This window comes from Falco peregrinus, chromosome Z (assembly GCF_023634155.1).
Source record: "Falco peregrinus isolate bFalPer1 chromosome Z, bFalPer1.pri, whole genome shotgun sequence".
NCBI classification, from domain to species: Eukaryota; Metazoa; Chordata; class Aves; order Falconiformes; family Falconidae; genus Falco; species Falco peregrinus.
This window is the reverse complement of record NC_073739.1, coordinates 66150490-66170868: the sequence shown is the minus strand read 5'-3', so window position 1 is coordinate 66170868 and position 20379 is coordinate 66150490. Positions and strand designations below refer to the sequence as shown.

The following is a 20379-nucleotide window of genomic DNA, read 5'->3' as shown; positions in this document are numbered from 1 at the left end:
GTGATGTATGGGGTAACTACCACTCTAGGGTTAAAAAAAAAATATAACGAAATCAGCAGAGCACATGACATCATATTGTTAAAAATATGCATCAGCATTTGGTCACACAAAAGCTAAATGGTCCTTCAAGATACTTTGAGAGAACAAGTCAGAGGGGACAGGTATCTCCAAAACATATACAGTTTAGATGAACAGTCCGAGTTGGCTAAAACCAGTTGGCATTCACGTACTGTTCTCTTCAAGAATTCTGATCCAGAAGCACATACAGCTGTCACTGCAGAGTACCTACAGGATTAACCACAGCTGTTAAACTAAAAAGCTCTACATAATCTCATGTCAATCATCTCATTTGGCAAGGCAAGTTGGAGGATCTTCAGAGTTTTTTAGCTAAGAAGGGTATGACCTTGCCTCTTCTGCTGTTAGGTTCACTACCTAGGAGAATTCTTTCCCTTGCTGCTGCTCAAAGATCTAGAGCTAGAAATCTGTACAAGACAACTCAACAACAAATACAGCAAAATCCAGACAGCTATAAAAGAGTTGCAGAGAAAGGTATGGGTGCAGTGTTAATAACTATTTGTTTTCCACTGTTGGAGGCCATCGTGCCTGTCTTACCATCTGACAGACTACTGGATACTATATAATCCAATCACATTTAATAAAAGGAACTAAAGTGGTAATTTAAAAAGAAAAATAAAATCAAGATTTCCAAGACAAAACTAGAAATGCCTATTTTACCTGATACTTCATAGTGCCTCCTCCTTTGCTAGTAACATTTACTGTTACTTCCTCCTCCTCCTCCAAGAACTTTTGACAATATTCTGAGTCTTTCTCCAGAACGTAGCCAGTTGCTTCAATTACATCTTCAACATGGAAAATCTTTAGTGAAAATTTACAGAAGAAATACAGGCATGTCAAAATTTCATCAGCACCTTTCTTGTTTTTTAAAGCTTTCACACAAAGCTGGACAGTGCATGCCCTTCTCTTTTAATGCTGTAATAGATCTTGCAAATTTCAACTTAGTCTTTCTTACAATTTCTTAAAACCTACACCTAGAGCTGCTATGAGTTTGTTAATGGGCCTCTCTCTCCACTTGATCACTAACATTATCTTTACCATAGCCTACACTAACATGCATGAGAAACACATATAAAAGTGTAATGACAAAGTTGCAGCAGGGGTGGAGGGGACTTAAATGCTTTCCTTTCTACTAGGTTGAATACAGAAAAATGAAACTATCACTGACAGATTGATAACCAAATATATATCCATCAAAAAAACCAGCATGACGCTGTACTTCAAAGCACTGAAGCTATTTTATATTTTCAAAAAGGAGAAGGGTTACAAGTCCTTGAAATGCATTTAAGATATGTATTTTTGATAAGAAAAGAGTGATAAGAGGTGTATTTCCTAGAGACACTAACCAGGCAAACAGTGTATATATGCATATAAGTGTTTTGCATAATCAAAGGAACATTTGCCTACCTCAACAGGGTAACTCCTCCCCGAGATCCTTAAAATGGGACAGTGAGAGAAATAGCTGGAAAACTTCTCACTGTCTACAGTAGCACTCATTAAAATCAGATGCAAGTCTGAACGCTTATGCAAGATCTCCTTCAGAATAACTAGCAAGAAATCAGATTGGACACTTCTCTCATGTACCTAGAAATAAAAAAAATCTATAGTAAGGCTTTAGTACAAGTCAAGGCCCAGAAAAAACTGTAATTTCTGCAAAATAGTCAGAGCTGATAACCTCATCTACAATAACATGAGATATACTTGAAAGATGACCATCTTCCTGAAGTTTCCGAAGCAGGACACCTGTTGTACAGTAGAGCAGTCTGGTGGCTTCTCCTGTTCTTGATTCCATACGAATTTGATATCCACATAGAGAATTCTTTAAAAGAGATATTAAAAATATAGGAATAACATAAAATAGTATATAAGCTAGAGATATTAAAAACTAAGCAAAATTTAATCACTGTTGGATTCGGTCACTGCACAAGTCCCTAATTAAATAGTATGGTGAATGACTACCACACTTTTTTCAGACGTGTACTTTCCTTTGTTAAGAAAGGAAAAATACACCAAAATCTACAAAGCTTCTCTAGAACTCTATTCTTCACAGTCCTCAAACAAAAGTATTTTTGCACAGACTGACGACCATAAAACATACAGGACCTTGGTTTTCTTCAAATAAAGTAACATGTTGGAAGGGGCCTCTCAAAGCAGGGTCTCACTCAATATCAGACCAGGTTGCCTTATATCAGATGAGTTTTCTCCATCCCTAATGACAGAGATTCCAGAGTGTCTGGCCAGTCTGCTCCAATATTTGGCCACCCCCATTATGAAACTCTTGCTCTTAACCACTCTGAAGATTTTAGACATTGTACATAGATATGCAGAGGTTCACTGGTGAAAATTAAGAAACAGCTAGCATAGCAAGTAGCCTTTTTCAAGGGAAAGTAACATCTAAATATTTGGTTGTGTAAGAAATGATGCTTTCACTTTGTACCAACAATCCAGCCCCCTGTATCTGATCAAGACTAGAAGAAGGAATTCAGACACATCTTACTTTTCCTCCTGGTCCGGATTCACAGCCTAGCTCTTCACAAACCCTGGTTGCCAGACTCACTGCCGAGATTCTTCGGGGTTGTGTACAAACAATGTTACATTTATTTGATCCTTCATTTAGCAACAAGTCTTCTAACAGGAAATGGGGCACCTGGGTACTCTTCCCACTGCCTGTTTCACCAGCCACAACAACTACTCTATGTTTTTTAAGAGTTTCTACAATTGAGTATCTGTGCTTAAACACAGGTAACTCCTGTCTCTCTTTCAGAAGCCTCTGGTATCTGGAGGAACTTTGCAGCTTTTTGAACAAAACCCTTGAAGGTTCCAAATTATCTGTGCCTGAGGTCTCAAGGGAGAGACTGCTGAAGTCCTCATCAGAAACTAAGTCTTCCCAGGAATCCTCAGGACCCTCAGATACTTTTGGCTGGTTTTCAGACTGCAGTTGCTGTTGTTGTTTGAGTTTGTTTAATAATCTAGCAATAAAGTTATCACGAGGTTTGTTCGTTTCTATCTTGTTTTCTTCTTCCTTTTTCTTTTCAATATCCCTCCATTCTAGCCAGACATCTCTGTAGGTAGGAGGCAGTAACTGATGAACTGACTTCAGGCAGAAAAAGCAGAAAAAAAAAATTACTTTATGTACTACTTAGTAGTATCACTGATTTTATTCATAAATGAATCTGAGTGGGAAGAAATGTAACAAAACATGAAATAGGGAGCTATTTCTACATACAGGAACTATGAAGACAGTAATATGTCAAAAATACATTGTCTTTATATACATTGTCAAAAAAGAATGTCTTGCATTCTTTACAACACTGCAATTTTACTATCAGAAAGTTTCCTCCCAGTGTGCTGCAACACATAGGCATAATTACAGATAAAAGCAAATGAACATATAATAGAAGCTAACAATTTAATGGGAAACAAATTCTAAACACAGTTTAATGAAGTAACTACAGATACAATGAACAAGTGCAGAAACACATTCCAAGCTAAGAACAGTAATGTTGGTGAAAATCTTACTTGTCCTTTGGTTAAATGGTAGAGTGCCAAAGTAGCAGCTAGATGTTGTGCTTGCATACTATCTTCTGTTACAATTGTAGGACACATTGCCATTACATCATCTGATGATTTCATAATCCTGACCCTTAAAGAGAAATTCATATAGGCATTTCTCGTAATTTTTGTTACCTATATAACACCACACCTGTTATGGTTTTTGTTTAAAACTTAAACAGTGAAACTCCAATAGAGAAAATAAGCTAAATAAACTTAGAGCATTTTGTAAACAGAAACAGCAAACAAATTTTGACTGAATAGCAGAAAATCTCTAGCAGCAGATTCCAAAAGTGAATTTGTGGGTGGTTGTTTCTTCTTCCCAGTCTTGAGCATTATCATTTTCTTCAAAGCAGAAGTAATTATACATATATAGATCACCATTAAGGTTAGTTGCTTTGGAAGAAGGACTAAATACTTGTTTGTGTGTGTCTAACTACCTAGCATAGATTGAGATAACAGTTAATGACCTACTGAGATGGAAACAGATGTTTAACAGATTATGTCAGTCAGACCAGCAGCCAAGTTTCTCATATTCTTAGGGGGACAGTATATTACTAGCTTTTAATTCACAAGACAACAGCTTCTTTTAATTGGTTCTTTCAATAAGCATAACTCATTTGTAATGCCATGTCTACTTTATTTATATTTAATACTCTAATTCATACCACTATCTTACAGACTCATTTTCTAGAATAAATTTAAAAGTCACAGATACTGCACTGTTTTGGTTACAAACTTACAGTAACTTTCATACAAATTTCTAACTTCCACTGTCTTTTAAACAATCCACAAAGGGTTTTCGGTATTCATATGCTTACAACCTGTGATTTAATATATTACTTTGAATGCAATTACCCTAAGTTAATTGTCCAAATTTATCTCACAAGCTTGCTTCAGAACCTTTCTTTCAGCAGTACAGAATCAAAAATCAATCATTCACTAGAACCTTATTTTTGTGTCCAGTCTAAGCATTACTTTTCAGAGCTACACAGAATGAAATACGTCCCTACTGGAATAAAAAAAAAAAAAAACAAACCAAAAACAAAACCCAAAACTGTTAAATGCATTATAGTCATAAAAATCTGGATCAACATGACAAGACAGAAGTAGTCAGCATTTTTATTTTTAAATGAACTAAAAGGAAAATAAAAAGTTTATAGGAAATACCTACCTACATTTCCAATATTTTCCAACTGGAACTTTTTCAAAAGAAGGATTTGGGCTTTTGGGAAAATTCTTCCTGCACCAGTCAATCAAAAATTGTTTTGGAGATTTACCAGTCCAGCTTCGAGCACTGTAATCAAAATTTCTTACATCTAGTGGTTCTTTCTTTTTCACTACAAGAGCAGAAAGACATTTTAAGTCTCCCCATATTTATTTTACATTCCTTGGATAGCAGAGAATGTTATTACCTTTTCTTCACAATGTATTTTTACTAAAGCACAGTATTTTCTGAAATGTTTTGCAGAAATACTTGTACTGATACATGACAGAATTTCCTGCTTTTCCCATAAACATACCTAGCAGGAAATTACAGTATTTTGTTTGCTGTCTTTGATAACCCAATGATTCAAGAACTTTCACTGGTTTGGTTATTAGTAACTGTTTGAAGGTTTACAATGAAAATAGTTTAAAGAGATGAGAGGGTGACAATGGAAACAGTAACTAGTCCTACAATTAAAAATAATAAAAATTTTAGACATGACAGTATGGCAAAAATAGTTTTCAACGTCACCTGCTAAAACAAATACAGATCCTTTAGAGACAACTTGGTTAGTGAAGTAGTCCCCCTGCCTCTCCCACAATCAGAGCTTGATGACTCAGCACTGCAGTGCAAGATAACCTAGAAAAACAAGAACTAATACTGGAAATTTGCGGTACACTTCAAGCTTGTACTGTATTATTTCCAACACACCTTTCCCTTCCTTTGCAGCACCATCAGGTTTTTCAAGCAAGCTCAAATTCAAAGTGCTTTCTTGAGGCTGAGATGAAGGAGGTTTTTTCTTTTCTTTTTGTTGTTGGTTTGATACCTTTACAGCAGGATTAAATACTGGATGTTCTTCAAGTATTGCCATTTCTGTCACAGAGACAATACCATTTACACTTATCAACTGCTAAGCATTTATTCTTTAAAAAAAAGATCAATCATATTAACTCACACTGAGCACCCAAAACCAGAAACAGTGAAATGTTACTGACTTATTAGAATTTGATCCACATGTAAAGGGTAGATTCAGGAAAGCATGCAATTCACACAGTGGTGGAAAAATTTATTAAATCATTTCAATTTAACTCAGAGAGTTACTTGCCTAACAAATATGCAGGCCATGAAATAAAAACACAGATAATTTGCATAACTCTACCTTGCTGAATTCTTCTTATTTTCTCCTGCGCTACCTTCTGGCCTTGCTTGTCCTTGTCTTGCTTGGAGATGCTTGCTTGGTCTTTTGTTTCTGAAAGCTTGGCAGCCAGATGTACATACCTCTCATTCTATTTCAAACAGAATTATTAATTATGAGTGGAATATTGTATGCTTGTCAGTTGTAATGAAATTCATAATAAAGAAGTGGGTATTTTTTGTCCTCTACAACAAGCTTAAAAACTAGTTGTTCCTACTTTGTGTACGTAATTAATAGTCAAAACCTCTAGAATTTGACAGTCACTTTCTAATCTGAAATGCATTTCAAGAATTTTCGTTCCAGCACAATGCATTCAGTATTTTGAACGCAATACAAAAAAAAAGTGAGAGAAAAAACAACTTTGGAAATGAGAACTTTTACTGTATTACAACTTCAGTAGCCTACAAATGTAAAATTAAAGTAACATAAAAGTAGTATTCAACCCCCAATTTTTAAGAAAAGAGATCCATCACTTGCAGATGTACCAGACTTAGTTTTTGAAATACTTCCATGAAACATTATTTTGTCTTACTGGGTCAAACTTTTCTTCATCTGTCTCTTTTACAGATTCATTCTTCTCTTCATCACTCTGTTGCTCAGCATATCGTAAAATCCATTCCTTCACACTAGTTTCTTTCTCCTTCTCCACATCACTCTCCTAGGAAGAGCAATGAAAATTAAAAGTAATTATAACAGTAAGTGAAAACAGCAATGCCTTTCTCTGTCAGCATTGAGGAACCGTTGCTTAAGATTATATATACATACATAAAACCTCCTTAAGTTATATGACTTAAATAACACAAGAAACCATGGAGCAAACTTCTCCAACTGGCGTAAACATCTCATGATACACTTACATAGATCTTAACACCTGAACAATTATAACTGCTGTAAGAAAAAAAAAAATACAATTTGCGAGAAATCTGTCCAGTTTCTAGGTTTAAGATTCAATAACCACAGAAATCTAACCACTGTAAGTACACAGGCAAACTTAAATCCATCCAAGTACGTAAGAAATGCCATTTGTAAATAAACAGAACAAACCCCTTCCAGCAGAAAATTAAGCTATGCTTTAACACAAAAATGAATTATCAAGAGCCTTCTAGACTCCATGTGAAAAAAAAGTTACCTCCAAATGACCATTCTACTGAGGTTAAAATAACATGGGTGACAGTTATTAAGCACAGCATATTTTCAGAAGTTTTTCATATCAGTGTTGTAAGTCAATGCAAACTCTGTATTTTTCTCTCTCCCCCCCAGTAAATACAAATTAATTTCTCAGATCACCTTAGTTGCAGAGACATTTTCTTTCCTTTTGTTATCTGCTAAGCGAGGTGGAGGTTCACGTTGTGACACAGGAGAACAAAATTTTGCTCTAGGTTTCTGTTGCTGTTCTTCAAACTGCTGGCTAAAACCTTCAGGCAAAGCATCTTCAAAATAAAAACCCCATGTCACAGAATAGGTCAATAATAATTACTGAAAATCTTTTACAGTGTGTTGAGAGCCAACCAGAGGAACATATAAAGACAACATGCTTGAAATAAAATTAGGCTTCAGCATTTAGATAAGCCAGTATTTGCTTGGGACTTCCATAACACTCTATAAGTAGGAACAAGAGGTCTACAAAACTTTATACACTAAAAAAAATACCCAAGAACCAGCCAGCAGCGCATCTAGGAGAGGAACACCATGATGACAACCAATCTTACTGAAACAATATATTTAATTACTCCTACAAAGCATTTCCATGCCAGAGTATGTCCTATTACTCTTTGGCAAAAAACAGTAAGTCAATTTTTTGCCACCATACTCACTGTCAGGAAGGTTTAAACAAAGCCAATCAAGTGCAGAGTGAAGATCACCACCATATAAAAGTGTATTTTTCATTGCTTCTTCAATGTGCTCAGTCTTAAAAGAAAATCTTTGTAAAGCCATGTATACATCCTATAAATAAAAAAAGTCAGAAAATACTAGGATTCCATCTAGCAAGGTAACATAGGCTTGTAAACTACTACTTCCCACATACCAGGTAACTGACATTAAATGGAGGTAAACAGCATATATTAACAGATCAGAAGGCTGAGTAGGAACTCCTGTTTTGCATACAGATCTTACAGTGTTTTTATTGTAAATATGTATGCATATGTATAAACAAATTACATCCCAGCCTTTATACAGAACATATTTATTTTCTAGTTAGAAAGATAAACCCAAAATTTTCTGGCTTTATGGAACTAAAAACGTAATACATTGTCCTGGTTTCAGCTGGGATAGAGTTAATTTTCTTCTTAGTAGCTAGTAGAGTGCTGTGTTTTGGCTGTGATGTGAGATTGTTCTCACATCATAGCCAAAAATGTGTGTTCTCAAATGTGAGACACAGCCAGGACAGGTGACCCAAGCTAGGCAAAGAGGTATTCCATGCCATATGACGTCATGCTGAGTATATAAACTGGGGGAAGAAGGAGGAAAGGGGGGACATTTGGCATTATGGTGTTTTTCTTCCCAAGTAACCGTTACATGTGATGGATCCCAGCTTTCCTGGGAACAGCCAAACACCTGCCTGCCCACGGGAATTCCTTGCTTTGCTTTGCTTGCATGGGTGGCTTCTGCTTTACCCATTAAATTGAGTTTTACACTCCTTTCTGACCCTCTTTCCCATCCCTCTGGGTAAGGGGGAGCAAGCAATTGGCCGTGTGGGGCCTGGATGCTGGCTGGGGTTAAAACACAACATACATTCATATTAAGTTCTATTCCTCTATCCTGTCTGAAGACTCCAACTTTAGTTACTGAATGCATAAAGATGCATCTTTCATAATAAGTATACTTGTAAATTCCACTGGATTAGTCATTAATGCAACGGCTGGAAAGCATACTACACTGGTTTGTACTGCACAGACTAAATTTGTTCTAAATAAACAATGGTCAGAGAACAACACTTTAAACTCTACCTGTAGTTTTTTAGCAGTAAGTCTTCTGGAAATCATTCCTTTGTCATCATTTTGGGCTTTATGGTCATTGATTACATCGATAATCCTTTCCTCCAAATTACCATTTATCATTACCTGCACAGAGAAAATTAGTTGATACTAAGCAAAACATTACAAATTTTTGTGATATATCAATGCTTTTCATGGCTAAGGAAATAAGAATGCAGAAATATCTCTGCCATTCAAACCTCAGATTTTCCAGCTTTCTCTAAGTGCAGTAAACATTTCTTACAACAGGGACACTTTCTTCCTACTTCTGCAAGCTGTATGTCTTTACTTGAAATGGAAGAATTCATTCCTTATTACAGAGAAGGCCCATTTACATCCTCAAGGAAATTTACTATGTCAGGAGAAATACTGCAAGGAAATAATAAAAAAAACCCTACTAGAAAGAACAAGGCCTTTCTCCTCTGCTTACAAGAGCTGGTATAGAATGATCTGATCATCAAGATACAATCTGTCATACTCTGTCCTCCCTATCCAGCTTAAAAAAATCATTTTAGTAAACTAGTAATTCTAGTATTTTTAACACTTCTAAAACACGAACCAAACTTTGGTAGTTACTGAGTTTGTAAAAAAACCCCCTGTATTCTTCTTCTGACAGGAAGAAGAATCCATATGCACAGCAGAAGCCCAAACTTAACTCTTAGTAGCCCTGCATGCAATACATCATTTAAAAAAATACAGACAACCTTCTACCCTGCTAGGTTACAGCTATTTCTCAGAGTTCACTCAAAACTCAAAACATAACCAGTTCAAGACACTCCACATCTAACACACAAACGTAGTTTACCCACAACATAATACTAAAGAAGAGCTATAAGAAATATTTACTATTAAATTATTACTAGGAAAACCAAAGTTGTTTTACCTAAAGAAGATACTCACCTTAAGAACAGATTTATCTAGATTTGCAGCAGCACTGGAATCTGTTGTTGAACTAAAACTGTAAGTTTTTGGACCTGCAAATTGCAAATAACCATCAATCACATAAGCAGAACACCAAGAACATTTTTTACAGTAGCTAAAGCAGACATAACATAGTCCAGGCTAGTGCAAACAAATACTAATTTGCCAGAAATATGCAGGTACCTAACAACAATAAGAATAATCAACCGTACAGACAGGCCCTTCCTGATCAAGGAACAGTGAAGAAGTATGTGATTCTTAGCAGACAAACTAAAAATCCCAAGTAGCACAGTAAGAGGAAATGGGATTGACGGCTCAGTTTCTCTTAACACTGAACAAGGAGTGTCAAACAGGGAACTTAATGGCAGGTTCAAAACAAGGAAAACTGTTGAGGTTTATTACTAATGCATAGCTACATAATGGAACTGTCTGCACTAAAGCTGTGGATATTGGACGCTTACTGAAGTCCAAGGGCAGAGATCACAGCTGTTTGTGTAGTCTGTGTTTGGGAGGGCATTTAAAAAACACTGCATTTGGCTTAGGAAGACCCTAAGCTACAGCTGGTGTTCCTTACAACAGTACATCTGGCAAAGCTGGTTCACTGAAACCAGACACCTCACGGTGCTGCAGAATACCAGTTTTACAGGCTGCACAGAACAGTCAACCCTCAGATCATTCAACACTGCTGAAGTGCCTCCAGCCCTGGAACTGCTCTGGACTTCTTTCACGACACATGCAAAAAAACATTATCCCAAGTCTACCTTACGTTGGTTTTAAGCACATATGGAAGGAACACCAGCAGAAGCAGCTTACTTCTGGGAAAGTGCCACACCAACATTTTGTCCACAAGAACTGCCAGTACTCTAATGACAGTTTTTTTGTAACTGATTCGACACTCCAATGCCAAGGCGGCTCGTCTGCTCAGAGACACCCGTGAAGGCCAGGCAGGCTACACCCAGGCCTGACCCAGGCCATGCCGGCGGGGTATGAGGGTCCCTTCCCGGCGGTCAGCAGCGCCCAGCCTTTCGCAGGCCTCTTCCCGCAGCGCCCGGCGCCCGGCCCCCGGCAGAGGCAGGCCGCACCCTCGGCGGCTCCCCAACGAAACTGCCCCTCCGTACGCTCCGGGCCAGCTGGGCACCGCTCTGCCGCCTGCGCCCCGCGCCTCTCCTCCCCGCGGCACGGCCGCCCCCGGGGCGCCCTGGCCGGGCCGCCTCACGCCGCGAGGCCCGGTACCTTGCTTGACACGCGGCTCCTTGGAAGCGGGCGGCGGCCGCGGCGCCACTCGGCTGCTCGCCTCCGCGGCGACGGCGGCAGCAGCGCCAGCCTCAGCAGCGGCTCGGGCTCGCGCCCGGGCAGCGGCGGTGGCGGCAGAGGCGGTGTGGGCCGCGCTGCCCGCCCGCTGCTTCTTGTTGCGGCCGCCCATGGCTACCCCGGTCCCGGCCTCGAAATCCGGGCACCACGGTTGGCACCGCCCGCCGCTCGCCATTGGCAGGTGCCATCGGCTTGGCACCGCCCTCCGTCTCCCATTGGTCAACGCATGAGGGAGACCGTCTCGCCGCCGCCGGGCCTCCCAGGCTTCGCGGAAAGCGGGTTCCGGGGCAAGGGCCACCGCCGGCCGCGGGGGGTTGTGGGAAGGCCTTGCGCGGGGCGGGCGTAGGCTGGCGGGAAGCACACGGTGCCTCAGCGCTGGTGCGGTGTGACCGGGAACGGGATCGGGCCCGGGCCCAGGCCGTGCGTGGGACTCCTGGTGCTCGGAGGTGGTGGGGAGCTGTGTTTCTCTTCGGCGTGCAGCGCCGGCGTAGGGGCGGAAAGGATCCGGCGGGGCAAGGGGAGGCTGTCCCGCGCCGGGCATTGTGGGACCGGTGGGGAAGATGGCGGACGCATTTGGAGATGAGCTCTTCAGCGTGTTTGAGGATGACTCGACCGCCGCCGCTGCCTCTGGGGCCAAGAAGAGCAAAACGGGCGCCACCGAGGGCGCCAGGAAACCGGGGTGAGGGCGCGGTGGCTGGCCGGGGGAGCAGGGCGGCGGGTCGCTCTGGCGTCTGAGGCTCGGGCCGCACTGATGGGTCCGGCTTCTGCCAGCTTGTTTGAGCTACTGAATCCTCTCGGGACCGGGGAGTCGGTGTAGCCTAAAGGGGCGCCCTGCCCTGGGATCCCGGGTCCGGGCGCTGTGGTCGATTGGGAAGCGTGGGGACCTTGAGGCATGCTCACCCGGGAAGTGGTTTGAAAACCCACAACGTTTTTCGTGGCTGAAGTTCCGTGGGTTATGCCCTGTATGTAGTGGGATCACTGTTGCCCGTATAACACCTGATTTTTTTTTCCCTGCAAATATATACGTAAAAGAGGCAATTTGTTGTGTACTTAACGTTGCAGAAAACGACTGGAGGAAAAATCTTCAGTAGCTGCGACAGGGAAGCCCAAAGGGGAGGCTGAGGTCTGTAGTACCGAAGATGTTGTTTTGGCAAAGAAGATAAAATTGGAGGATGTTGTATCAGAAGATGCTAAGTAAGTGCCTAGCTTAATATGTAAGGAAATAATTTCAAGACATTCTGGATAGCATTATGCCAGTTGTGAATAGAGTAGATGTAAGTAGGTTTGCAGTGTTTTCATCTAAAGATGAATTCACATATGAAATTGATTTTCCATTATTTATATAAGTGAGGATATACTGGTGGTACAGGTTCAGCAATAACAAACACTGGGTATGTTTAAAATATTATGGAAAGATAGGCAGCTGCGGTATGAAATGTTAATGTGTTTGTGGTTGCTGCATATGGATTGGTGGTCCTTGGTCAAAGCTATCATGTTGCTTTCAGGCATATAGCAAGGCATAAGCAGTAAGGCACATGGGAGGACGCAGGCTGGCTGTGTACCACGCCACTGAAAGACATAATTGGCTTGCAATACAGGAAGAAGAATTTGGCCAAGGAGACAGAAACAAGGCTTTTGGGGCATGTAAGGTTATAACTGCAGCATATTTGGATTCTTAAGTACAGACAGGGGGGTATGCTTGTGTATGTTGACACCTGAGGAGATAAGGCAGCTGAAGGGAAGCCAGAATGTCTGTGCTTTGGGACCTGCGTGTCTCTTGCTCTTTTCTTTTCAGAATTTCATGACAGGTATTATGAGGGGTTTTGGAAACAGATTGAAGGGACAATGCAGGCACTTTTTCAGATGAGTGTATCTTAAGAGATTCTTGGGAACTTGGAAGTTTATGTTGGTTCAGAAAATCATTAGGAATGTTCATGGAATGAAAGTTCATCCAGAGCTGCCAAATGCAGATGTGTACCTCCTAGCTCAAGATGTGGAAAACTTTAATACAAAAATATAAATTATGTGCTTGCTATGTTCTAACACTTTCTGTGGGTGATGTGTAATTGACTTCTGCCAGAATTCTGGTCTGGATTGTCATTTGGTCTTACATGGTAATTTTTCTTGAAGTTCATGGTAAGATTTTCTATGAGAATGTCATGAGACAACTTCTCAGAATACTGTAAACACAGGCTACCTGTATAGAAGTGAAACAGAGCCAGAGTCAACATTTTAAGTCTGTTTCTGTGTTAGTGGTCTCAGTAGAACATATACTTGCCCCCAGTACCTTACTAAGAATGTTAAAATTGTCAGAAAAATCCACTATTTTATGCAGTGAAAGGCTAGCCTCTTCTTGTTGCCATGAGAGAAGGGACTAGTAAGGAAAAGTGGGGGGTCCTGTCTTTAGGCAGCTGGTCAGGATGCTTCAGGCTGCTGTTATTGGGTGGCCTGACTAGTAACAAGAATATGGGTCTCGAATTTTGCTTTGGTGTGTGTTGAGAAAAAGTCCACACTTAATCAGAAAACTTAAAATGCAATATAAGTGATGTTTTATGGTGCAAGTTTTAAGATGTTACAAATCCCAAAACAGGAGCTAACTCAAATTTACGTAGTAGCAAAATTTTAACTCTTACAAGTACTAGTCCTGGTATTAGCCTCTGTAAGCTGTTCATTTCATGTTTGTGCATCTTTTTTTTAACATTGCAGTTAAAGTAGAGGTGAAGTTCAACATTTCACATTTTTAAAGAAAACAGGCTTTTTAAATACCTTTTTGGCAATCCTAACTCATGTGTTTTCAGTCTGGCAGACCTGATGCCTCAAGTAAAGGTGCAAGCTGTGGAAACTGTTGAAGGCTGTACGCATGAGGTGAGTGCAGTGAAAATGCACATGAAAAGTATAGGTTTGCTTCTCAGAATCACAGAATGGCTGGTGTTGGAAGTGACCTCTGGAGACCATCTAGTCCAATCCCCTGCTAAAGCAGGGTCACCTAGAGCAGCTTGCATAGAATTGCAGCCAGGTGGGTTTTGAATATCTCCAAAGAAGGAGATACCGCAGCCTGTTCCAGCTCTGTCACCCTCAAAGAAAAGCAGTTTTTTCTTATGTTCAGATGGAACTTCTTGTGTTTCAATTTGTGCCCATTGACCCTTGTGTCGTTGGGCGCCACTGAAAAGAGGCTGGCCCCATCCTCTTGACACTCACCCTTAAGATTTTGTAGATGTTGATGAGATCCCCTCTCAGTCTTCTCCAGGCTAAACAGCCTTTCCTCATAGAATTCGTAGAATTATATGTTATTTCCAGCCTTTCCTCATAGAATGTGTAGAATCATATGTATTACTGGCAGTTGTTCATTGTGCTTGTACTTAGTCTATCATAGAATCGTTTAGGGTGGAAAAGACCTTTAAGATCATAGAGTCCAGCAGTAAACCTGACACTGTCAAGTCTCCCTAAACAGTGCCTCTAAGTGCCACATCTACACTGTGCCACATCCAGGGATGGTGACTCAGCCACCTCCCTGGGCAGCCTGTTCCAATGCTTGACAACCCTTTCAGTGAAGAAGTTTTTCCTAATATCCAGTGTAAACCTACCCTAGTGCAACTTGAAGCTGTTTCCTCTTGTCCTAGATTGTTACTTGGGAGAGGAGACTGACACCCACCTCACCACAAGCTCCTCTGAGGTAGTTGTGAGGAGTGATAAGGTCCCCTCTGAGCCTCCTTTTCTCCAGGCTAAACACCCCCAGTTCCCTCAGCTGCTCCTCATCAGACTTGTGCTCCAGACCCTTCACCAGCTTCACTGCCCGTCTCTGGACACGCTCCAGCACCTCTACATCCGTTTTGCAGTGAGGGGCCCAAAACTGAACACAGGATTCAAGGGGTGGCCTCACCGGTGCCCAGTGCAGGGGGACGATCATGTCACTTGTCCTGCTGGCCACACTGTCTCTGATACAAGCCAGGATGCTCTTGGCCTTCTTGGCCACCTGGTCACACTGCTGGCTTTTGCCCAGCGGGCTGTCAACCAGCCCCCCCAGGCCCTTTCCCCCCAGCTGCTCTGCCCCAAGCTCGTAGCATTGCATGGGGTTGTTGTGACTCAGGTACAAGACTTGACACTGGGCCTTGCTGAACCTCCTACAATTGCCTTTGGCCCATTGGTGCAGCCTGTCTAGATCCCTCTGTAGAGCCTTTCTACATGCTGATACGTTACTTCATATTGTATTTAAGATGGAACAGACTTGTGAAGAGTTTGAGATCTGTACCTGGCAGTAAGCATGCACAAAATGCACCTGAAAAATTAACAGTATCTCTTATCGGAAGTAGTTTGAATACTTCAATAAAATGAGTCATTGTGAAAGACTCGATGATGTTGATAGGTTTCGATATTTGAAAGGTACCAAGCACATTGTGAGTACTGTTGTTGAGGAAAACCTACTGGCTATTAAAATAGGTCTGTGTTCATAGTGCGATCTGAGTGTGAAGTAGTGTGTTGAGATATTTAGCTATTCTGGTTCAAGAATGAAAGGCTTTCATGTAAGACCGACCACTGCTTAAAATTACGTTTTGGTAACAAGGGAAAAAAGATCTTTTATGTAAAAGCAAAATAATGAAAACTTCATTTTCAAATTGTGTTACTAGACATTAAATACAATTTTAAATATGAGAAATCAGAAATATTAGTGCTGTTTTTTTTAAAATCATCTTTCATCCAAAGATTATTATCAGAAGACATTTCTATGAGAATTAGATATGTAAATTTTAACTTCTTTGTACTTGTATGCTTGTTTTCTTTTCTGTGCTGTCTTCCAGAACTAGCTCAAGTTAATTAGGGTCGCATTCAAGGACCCTGTAGGATTAGAGCCAGGGGTCCTCAAACTTCTAACAGGGGCCGGTGCGCAGATGAAGTGGCAGGCAGTCATCTGCAGCTGCTTGGTTCCCCCCCCAACCCCCGGCGAGGAGGGGGCGGGGGGGTGTCTTGTAAATACCGGGGGCAGATTGAGGACCCTGGGGGACCGTATCGGGCCCGCGGGCCGTAGTTTGAGGACCCCTGGATTAGACCTTTGTAGTGAAGGAAATTCATTACTCTTGATGGTACAGGTTCTAAAGCCATGCATCTGTAGAATTGTTGTAATCTTGAGATGTCTGGTAGACATTTGCCATCACTTACTAACTGAAGAGAGCTTAAATACTTAGTATGGTTGAATGTTAAATAATGGCCAGGAACAGGAACTTTACCTGTATAAATATGTTGTCTTTGGAAAGGGAGTGTTACCAATGTGAGCTGAGTAATTGCTTTTAATGTCCGTCGGCCAGAAGCCATGACTGTGTCTCGGCCTGAAGAGCTAGTGTTCCAAGGTAGGTGAAGTAGAAATATTTCACATAAGTCAGTAGGGAGTATCAGAGAAGGGAGAGAAGGAGCATTGTTGGGGCAGGAGAATAGGGATGTTGGCTGAAAAACTGAGAGGAAGGAAGGAAGCCTTGACACATGAGCTCACAGAAACAGGGTAATAGAAATTCAGATTAGTTTTCATGCACTTCCCATCTCTTGGCCCAGCTCTTCATAGCATGCCTTGACACTGGAGTGGACACTATGAATGCTACAACTGTTTTTATTTAAAATGTATTTTATAGGTTGCACTTCCAGCAGATGAAGACTTCACAGGTTTGAAGCCAAGAACTGGAAAAGCTGCAAAAGTATGATAGATTGCATTTCTTTTTCTTTTTGCATATGCTTTAGGCAGTAGATGATGGTAGAGGGGAAAATTATTTACTTTATCAGTACATAAAGTATCTTGGAAAAGATTGTCATGAAAAGATGGCCTGTTGTAAGATAGTTGTTTCTGTATTTTAAATTTAGTAGAGTGAAATGGTGCAGTTGAATGGAGTGGATAGGCTGTTGTGATTTCAGTTCTATTCTACATGGGTGGTGGCTTCAATTGTACCTTGTAGTTTCTCTTCCTAAATTAGTAAATCGGAGAAAATTCAGTCATCAGAGCAAGATTTTAATTTGATGTGGCAAGACATAAGCAAAGATCTTAGGAGAGGTATCAGATAAAATGATTTGAATGCAAAGTCATTGTAAAATACTGAGTTAAGATCAGCTGAAGTTAGAAATATCTATAGTATTTTATTTCTGCCTGTAATTTGAACACTACATCAGTCACAGAATTAATTAGATGTAGGTTACTGTTTGTGCTAAAATTATGTAATGCTTTTTCTTGCTTTCTTTTTAGGAGTATCCGTTTATTCTTGACGCCTTTCAGAGAGAAGCTATTCTTTGTGTTGATAATAACCAGTCTGTGTTAGTGTCGGCTCATACGTCAGCTGGTAAAACTGTTTGTGCAGAGTAAGTAGTTTTCTGACAAGCTCTCACAAGAGAATGGTGTGGTTTGTTGTGTCATTTTGTTGAACCATCAGTTGTTGTTGTGTCTCAGTTTCTTGATACAAAGTTTGGACCATCAGTATGTTAGAATGGAATTGACTACTCTTGAATATAAAAATTACTTCTTTCATATTCAGTGGATAGTGAAAGGCTTAATTCATGTTTAAGCTTACCTTTAGGCTTAAACAATCTTGTTTTATTAAGATATTCTATAGATTGAAAGTTAAGTTTTTGCGTTAATTCAGAAAAAATACCTTTGTTTTCTAGCTTCTGGCCTTAACTAACAAGGAGTTTCTTGTGTGTTTGCTTTGTCAGAAGTGCTGATTTGATTTAATTTGCAAATTTGTGTTTACTGGGCAGGAAATGTTTAAAAGATAGTATATGGTTTTTGTCAGGGTTTGATCTGACAGTGGAATGGCTTTGCTGACCTGAGGTGAGAAGTGAAATGTACTTGCAGGTTTATTAGAGCTTGTGTTCAGATAATAATAATTTGTCATAAGACAGTGATAATTTGATTTTTAGATTAAACTAGATGCGCTCTGATGTCCAAAAACTTGAGTTAACTTGTTGTCAATGATATGTCAATCTCCAAAGAGGCATACATAGTTCAGATGGCACTGAACTTAATAATCTAGATATGAGATGCTTCATATCGTTCCACTGGTGTTCTAAATTGCATATTTTATTTTATGTTTTTAAGTAGAGGATTAGAGGAAAGTAATATGCTCTGAATGTCTTCCTGACAACTTTAATATGTACAATGTTTCAATACAGGTATGCAATTGCCCTGGCTTTGAGGGAGAAACAGCGTGTGATATTTACAAGTCCAATTAAAGCTTTGAGTAATCAGAAGTACCGTGAGATGTATGAAGAATTTCAGGATGTTGGTTTGATGACTGGAGATGTCACTATTAATCCTACAGCTTCTTGTCTGGTAATGACAACAGAGGTAAGATCAGACATTAATTCTTAATCTGTCTGTGTTTTCTTCTATTCTTTTTTGACTGAGAAGGTCTGATACTAAAAGATAAAAGTTACTGTTAGCCCAATTAGTATAGAAGATGTTACAGAGTTCATTATGCCTCTCTTTAATGTTTTAACTTTGGGTTATTGGAAAAAATATGTCAATCTCTGTAAATTCATGCTTTGGACTGTCAGTCAAGAACTTTCATTCTTACATGGAGAAAGGCATAACTTAATTTCCTGAATGCTCAAGACGCTGAGTTTTCTTTGGTTAGATGTGAAGTACTGAAAGTCAGTCAGATTTACTGAATTTGTTCTAGGGAAACAAAATGAGGAGAGGGAAATCATTGAGTGGTAGTTGAATGGTTCATGCTAGACGCTAGTACTCCAGGAATATATAGCATTTACCTTAGGTAACAAAGTACCGTTGGCACGTTTTTGTCATATTTCTGTTGCAGATACCTGTCCAGCCATGATTTGGAATTTTTCTGTCTTGACCTCACAGGAGTATAGTCTTAAGGAGAAAACTGTGGTAGGGGAAGATTGGGTGGAGAGACAGGATGACTTGATTTCTGACAAAAGATTTCCTATTAATCACAGAGAGGTTATCTCTTAGGGTGAGGGAAGAAGGTGGCTTGGCAGAAGTAGATCTGTAGACCTGTAACAAATACGCTGCCACATGGAGGCTGGGAAGAAAACAGTGGTCTTTTTGTGCATATTCCTTCACTGTACTTGCAGGGAAACCAGTTCATCTCGTATCATGAGATATGTTAGATTGGAATCAACTTGGAAAGCATCTCACAGCTGGTCTTTACATGCTTTTAAGTTTTTTTGCAAAATAAGCTTTCATATTGCATGTAAATGTGAACCAAAAATTCTGGCAGTTTCTTACATTTCGGTAACATATGACTTGTTATTTCATGTGATGGGTCTTAGTCTTTCTTTCCTTTTCCAGATTTTGAGAAGTATGCTCTACAGAGGTTCTGAGGTTATGCGAGAGGTTGCGTGGGTTATTTTTGATGAAATTCACTATATGAGAGATCCAGGTATCCTAAATGTGTGATTTTTTTTTTTAAGAAATCTTTTTTTTCCTAAGAATATTTTTTTTTCTTATGAAGAATTAAATCTTTATTCTTTCTGTTAAAATCAATCGTCTTTGTGCATAAATCATTCAGGATTTGTTTTCTACTGAATGTATATATGAGAGTTATTGTATATCACAGTCTGCATTTTGTTTGCCAAGGCAAAAGCCACTTTGAAGGCATTTGATATATCCCATTTGTGTAGGGGAGGATTTTTTTAGGTTCTGTTTTGTCTTTAAGCATGCTGTTCTTTGGCTTCAGAGCTGAAAAATAGGCTTTAATCATGTAAATTTCTTATGTGACTTTTCCATTTTCAGAACGCGGTGTGGTTTGGGAAGAGACAATTATTTTGCTCCCTGACAATGTTCATTATGTGTTCCTTTCTGCAACTATTCCAAATGCCCGTCAGTTTGCTGAATGGATCTGCCATCTTCACAAACAGGTAATGTTTGTGATGTGCTGTACCTCTATCCTTGTTGTCATGTGGCATAATACTGTCTCTTTGGTTTTGAGAATTGAGCTTCTGAGCATTTAGTCATCATCTTATTGCTTATAAATGATGGTATAGATCACTCCTGGTTTCTCCAGCTGTACTCCTCACTTTTGCATCTGTACTGGCTGTCAGTTCTAAATAGCAAGATTAAAGCTATTTCTTTAAAGTTTATTTTCCGCACTTACTCAGACACGAGCTTGATTTTAACAAACATGCTGAATGCTGAAACACAATGA

At 40.0% G+C, this 20379-nt stretch overlaps 2 protein-coding genes across 4 annotated transcripts in view; one reads left to right on the top strand and one right to left on the bottom strand.

The window, feature by feature from the left end:
• DHX29 (DExH-box helicase 29) overlaps positions 1-11397 on the bottom strand; it is a 29673-nt gene extending 18276 nt beyond the window's left edge. For 2 of the 3 annotated variants that reach the window (XR_008744892.1, XM_055791523.1), the window contains exons 1-14: positions 11159-11397; positions 9905-9978; positions 8978-9091; positions 7844-7973; positions 7317-7459; positions 6562-6687; positions 5994-6120; positions 5546-5707; positions 4802-4967; positions 3595-3718; positions 2573-3169; positions 1751-1894; positions 1483-1659; positions 736-876 (exon numbers count right to left, since the gene is read on the bottom strand). Coding sequence is in view for 2 of the 3 variants with exons in the window: in XM_055791523.1 (XP_055647498.1) it covers positions 736-876; positions 1483-1659; positions 1751-1894; positions 2573-3169; positions 3595-3718; positions 4802-4967; positions 5546-5707; positions 5994-6120; positions 6562-6687; positions 7317-7459; positions 7844-7973; positions 8978-9091; positions 9905-9978; positions 11159-11348 (2415 nt within the window). In the remaining variant the exon portion in view is untranslated. The remainder of the gene's footprint in view (positions 1-735; positions 877-1482; positions 1660-1750; positions 1895-2572; positions 3170-3594; positions 3719-4801; positions 4968-5545; positions 5708-5993; positions 6121-6561; positions 6688-7316; positions 7460-7843; positions 7974-8977; positions 9092-9904; positions 9979-11158) is intronic. The other variant, XM_055791522.1, reaches the window with a different exon arrangement.
• Positions 11398-11551: 154 nt separating this feature from the next.
• The window catches only part of MTREX (Mtr4 exosome RNA helicase), a 49435-nt gene continuing 40607 nt past the window's right edge, over positions 11552-20379 (top strand). Inside the window, exons 1-8 of the mRNA XM_005241989.4 lie at positions 11552-11915; positions 12299-12430; positions 14035-14101; positions 16855-16917; positions 17457-17569; positions 18380-18554; positions 19524-19614; positions 19968-20092. Of these exons, the coding sequence (XP_005242046.1) occupies positions 11797-11915; positions 12299-12430; positions 14035-14101; positions 16855-16917; positions 17457-17569; positions 18380-18554; positions 19524-19614; positions 19968-20092 (885 nt within the window). The 5' untranslated portion in view covers positions 11552-11796. The remainder of the gene's footprint in view (positions 11916-12298; positions 12431-14034; positions 14102-16854; positions 16918-17456; positions 17570-18379; positions 18555-19523; positions 19615-19967; positions 20093-20379) is intronic.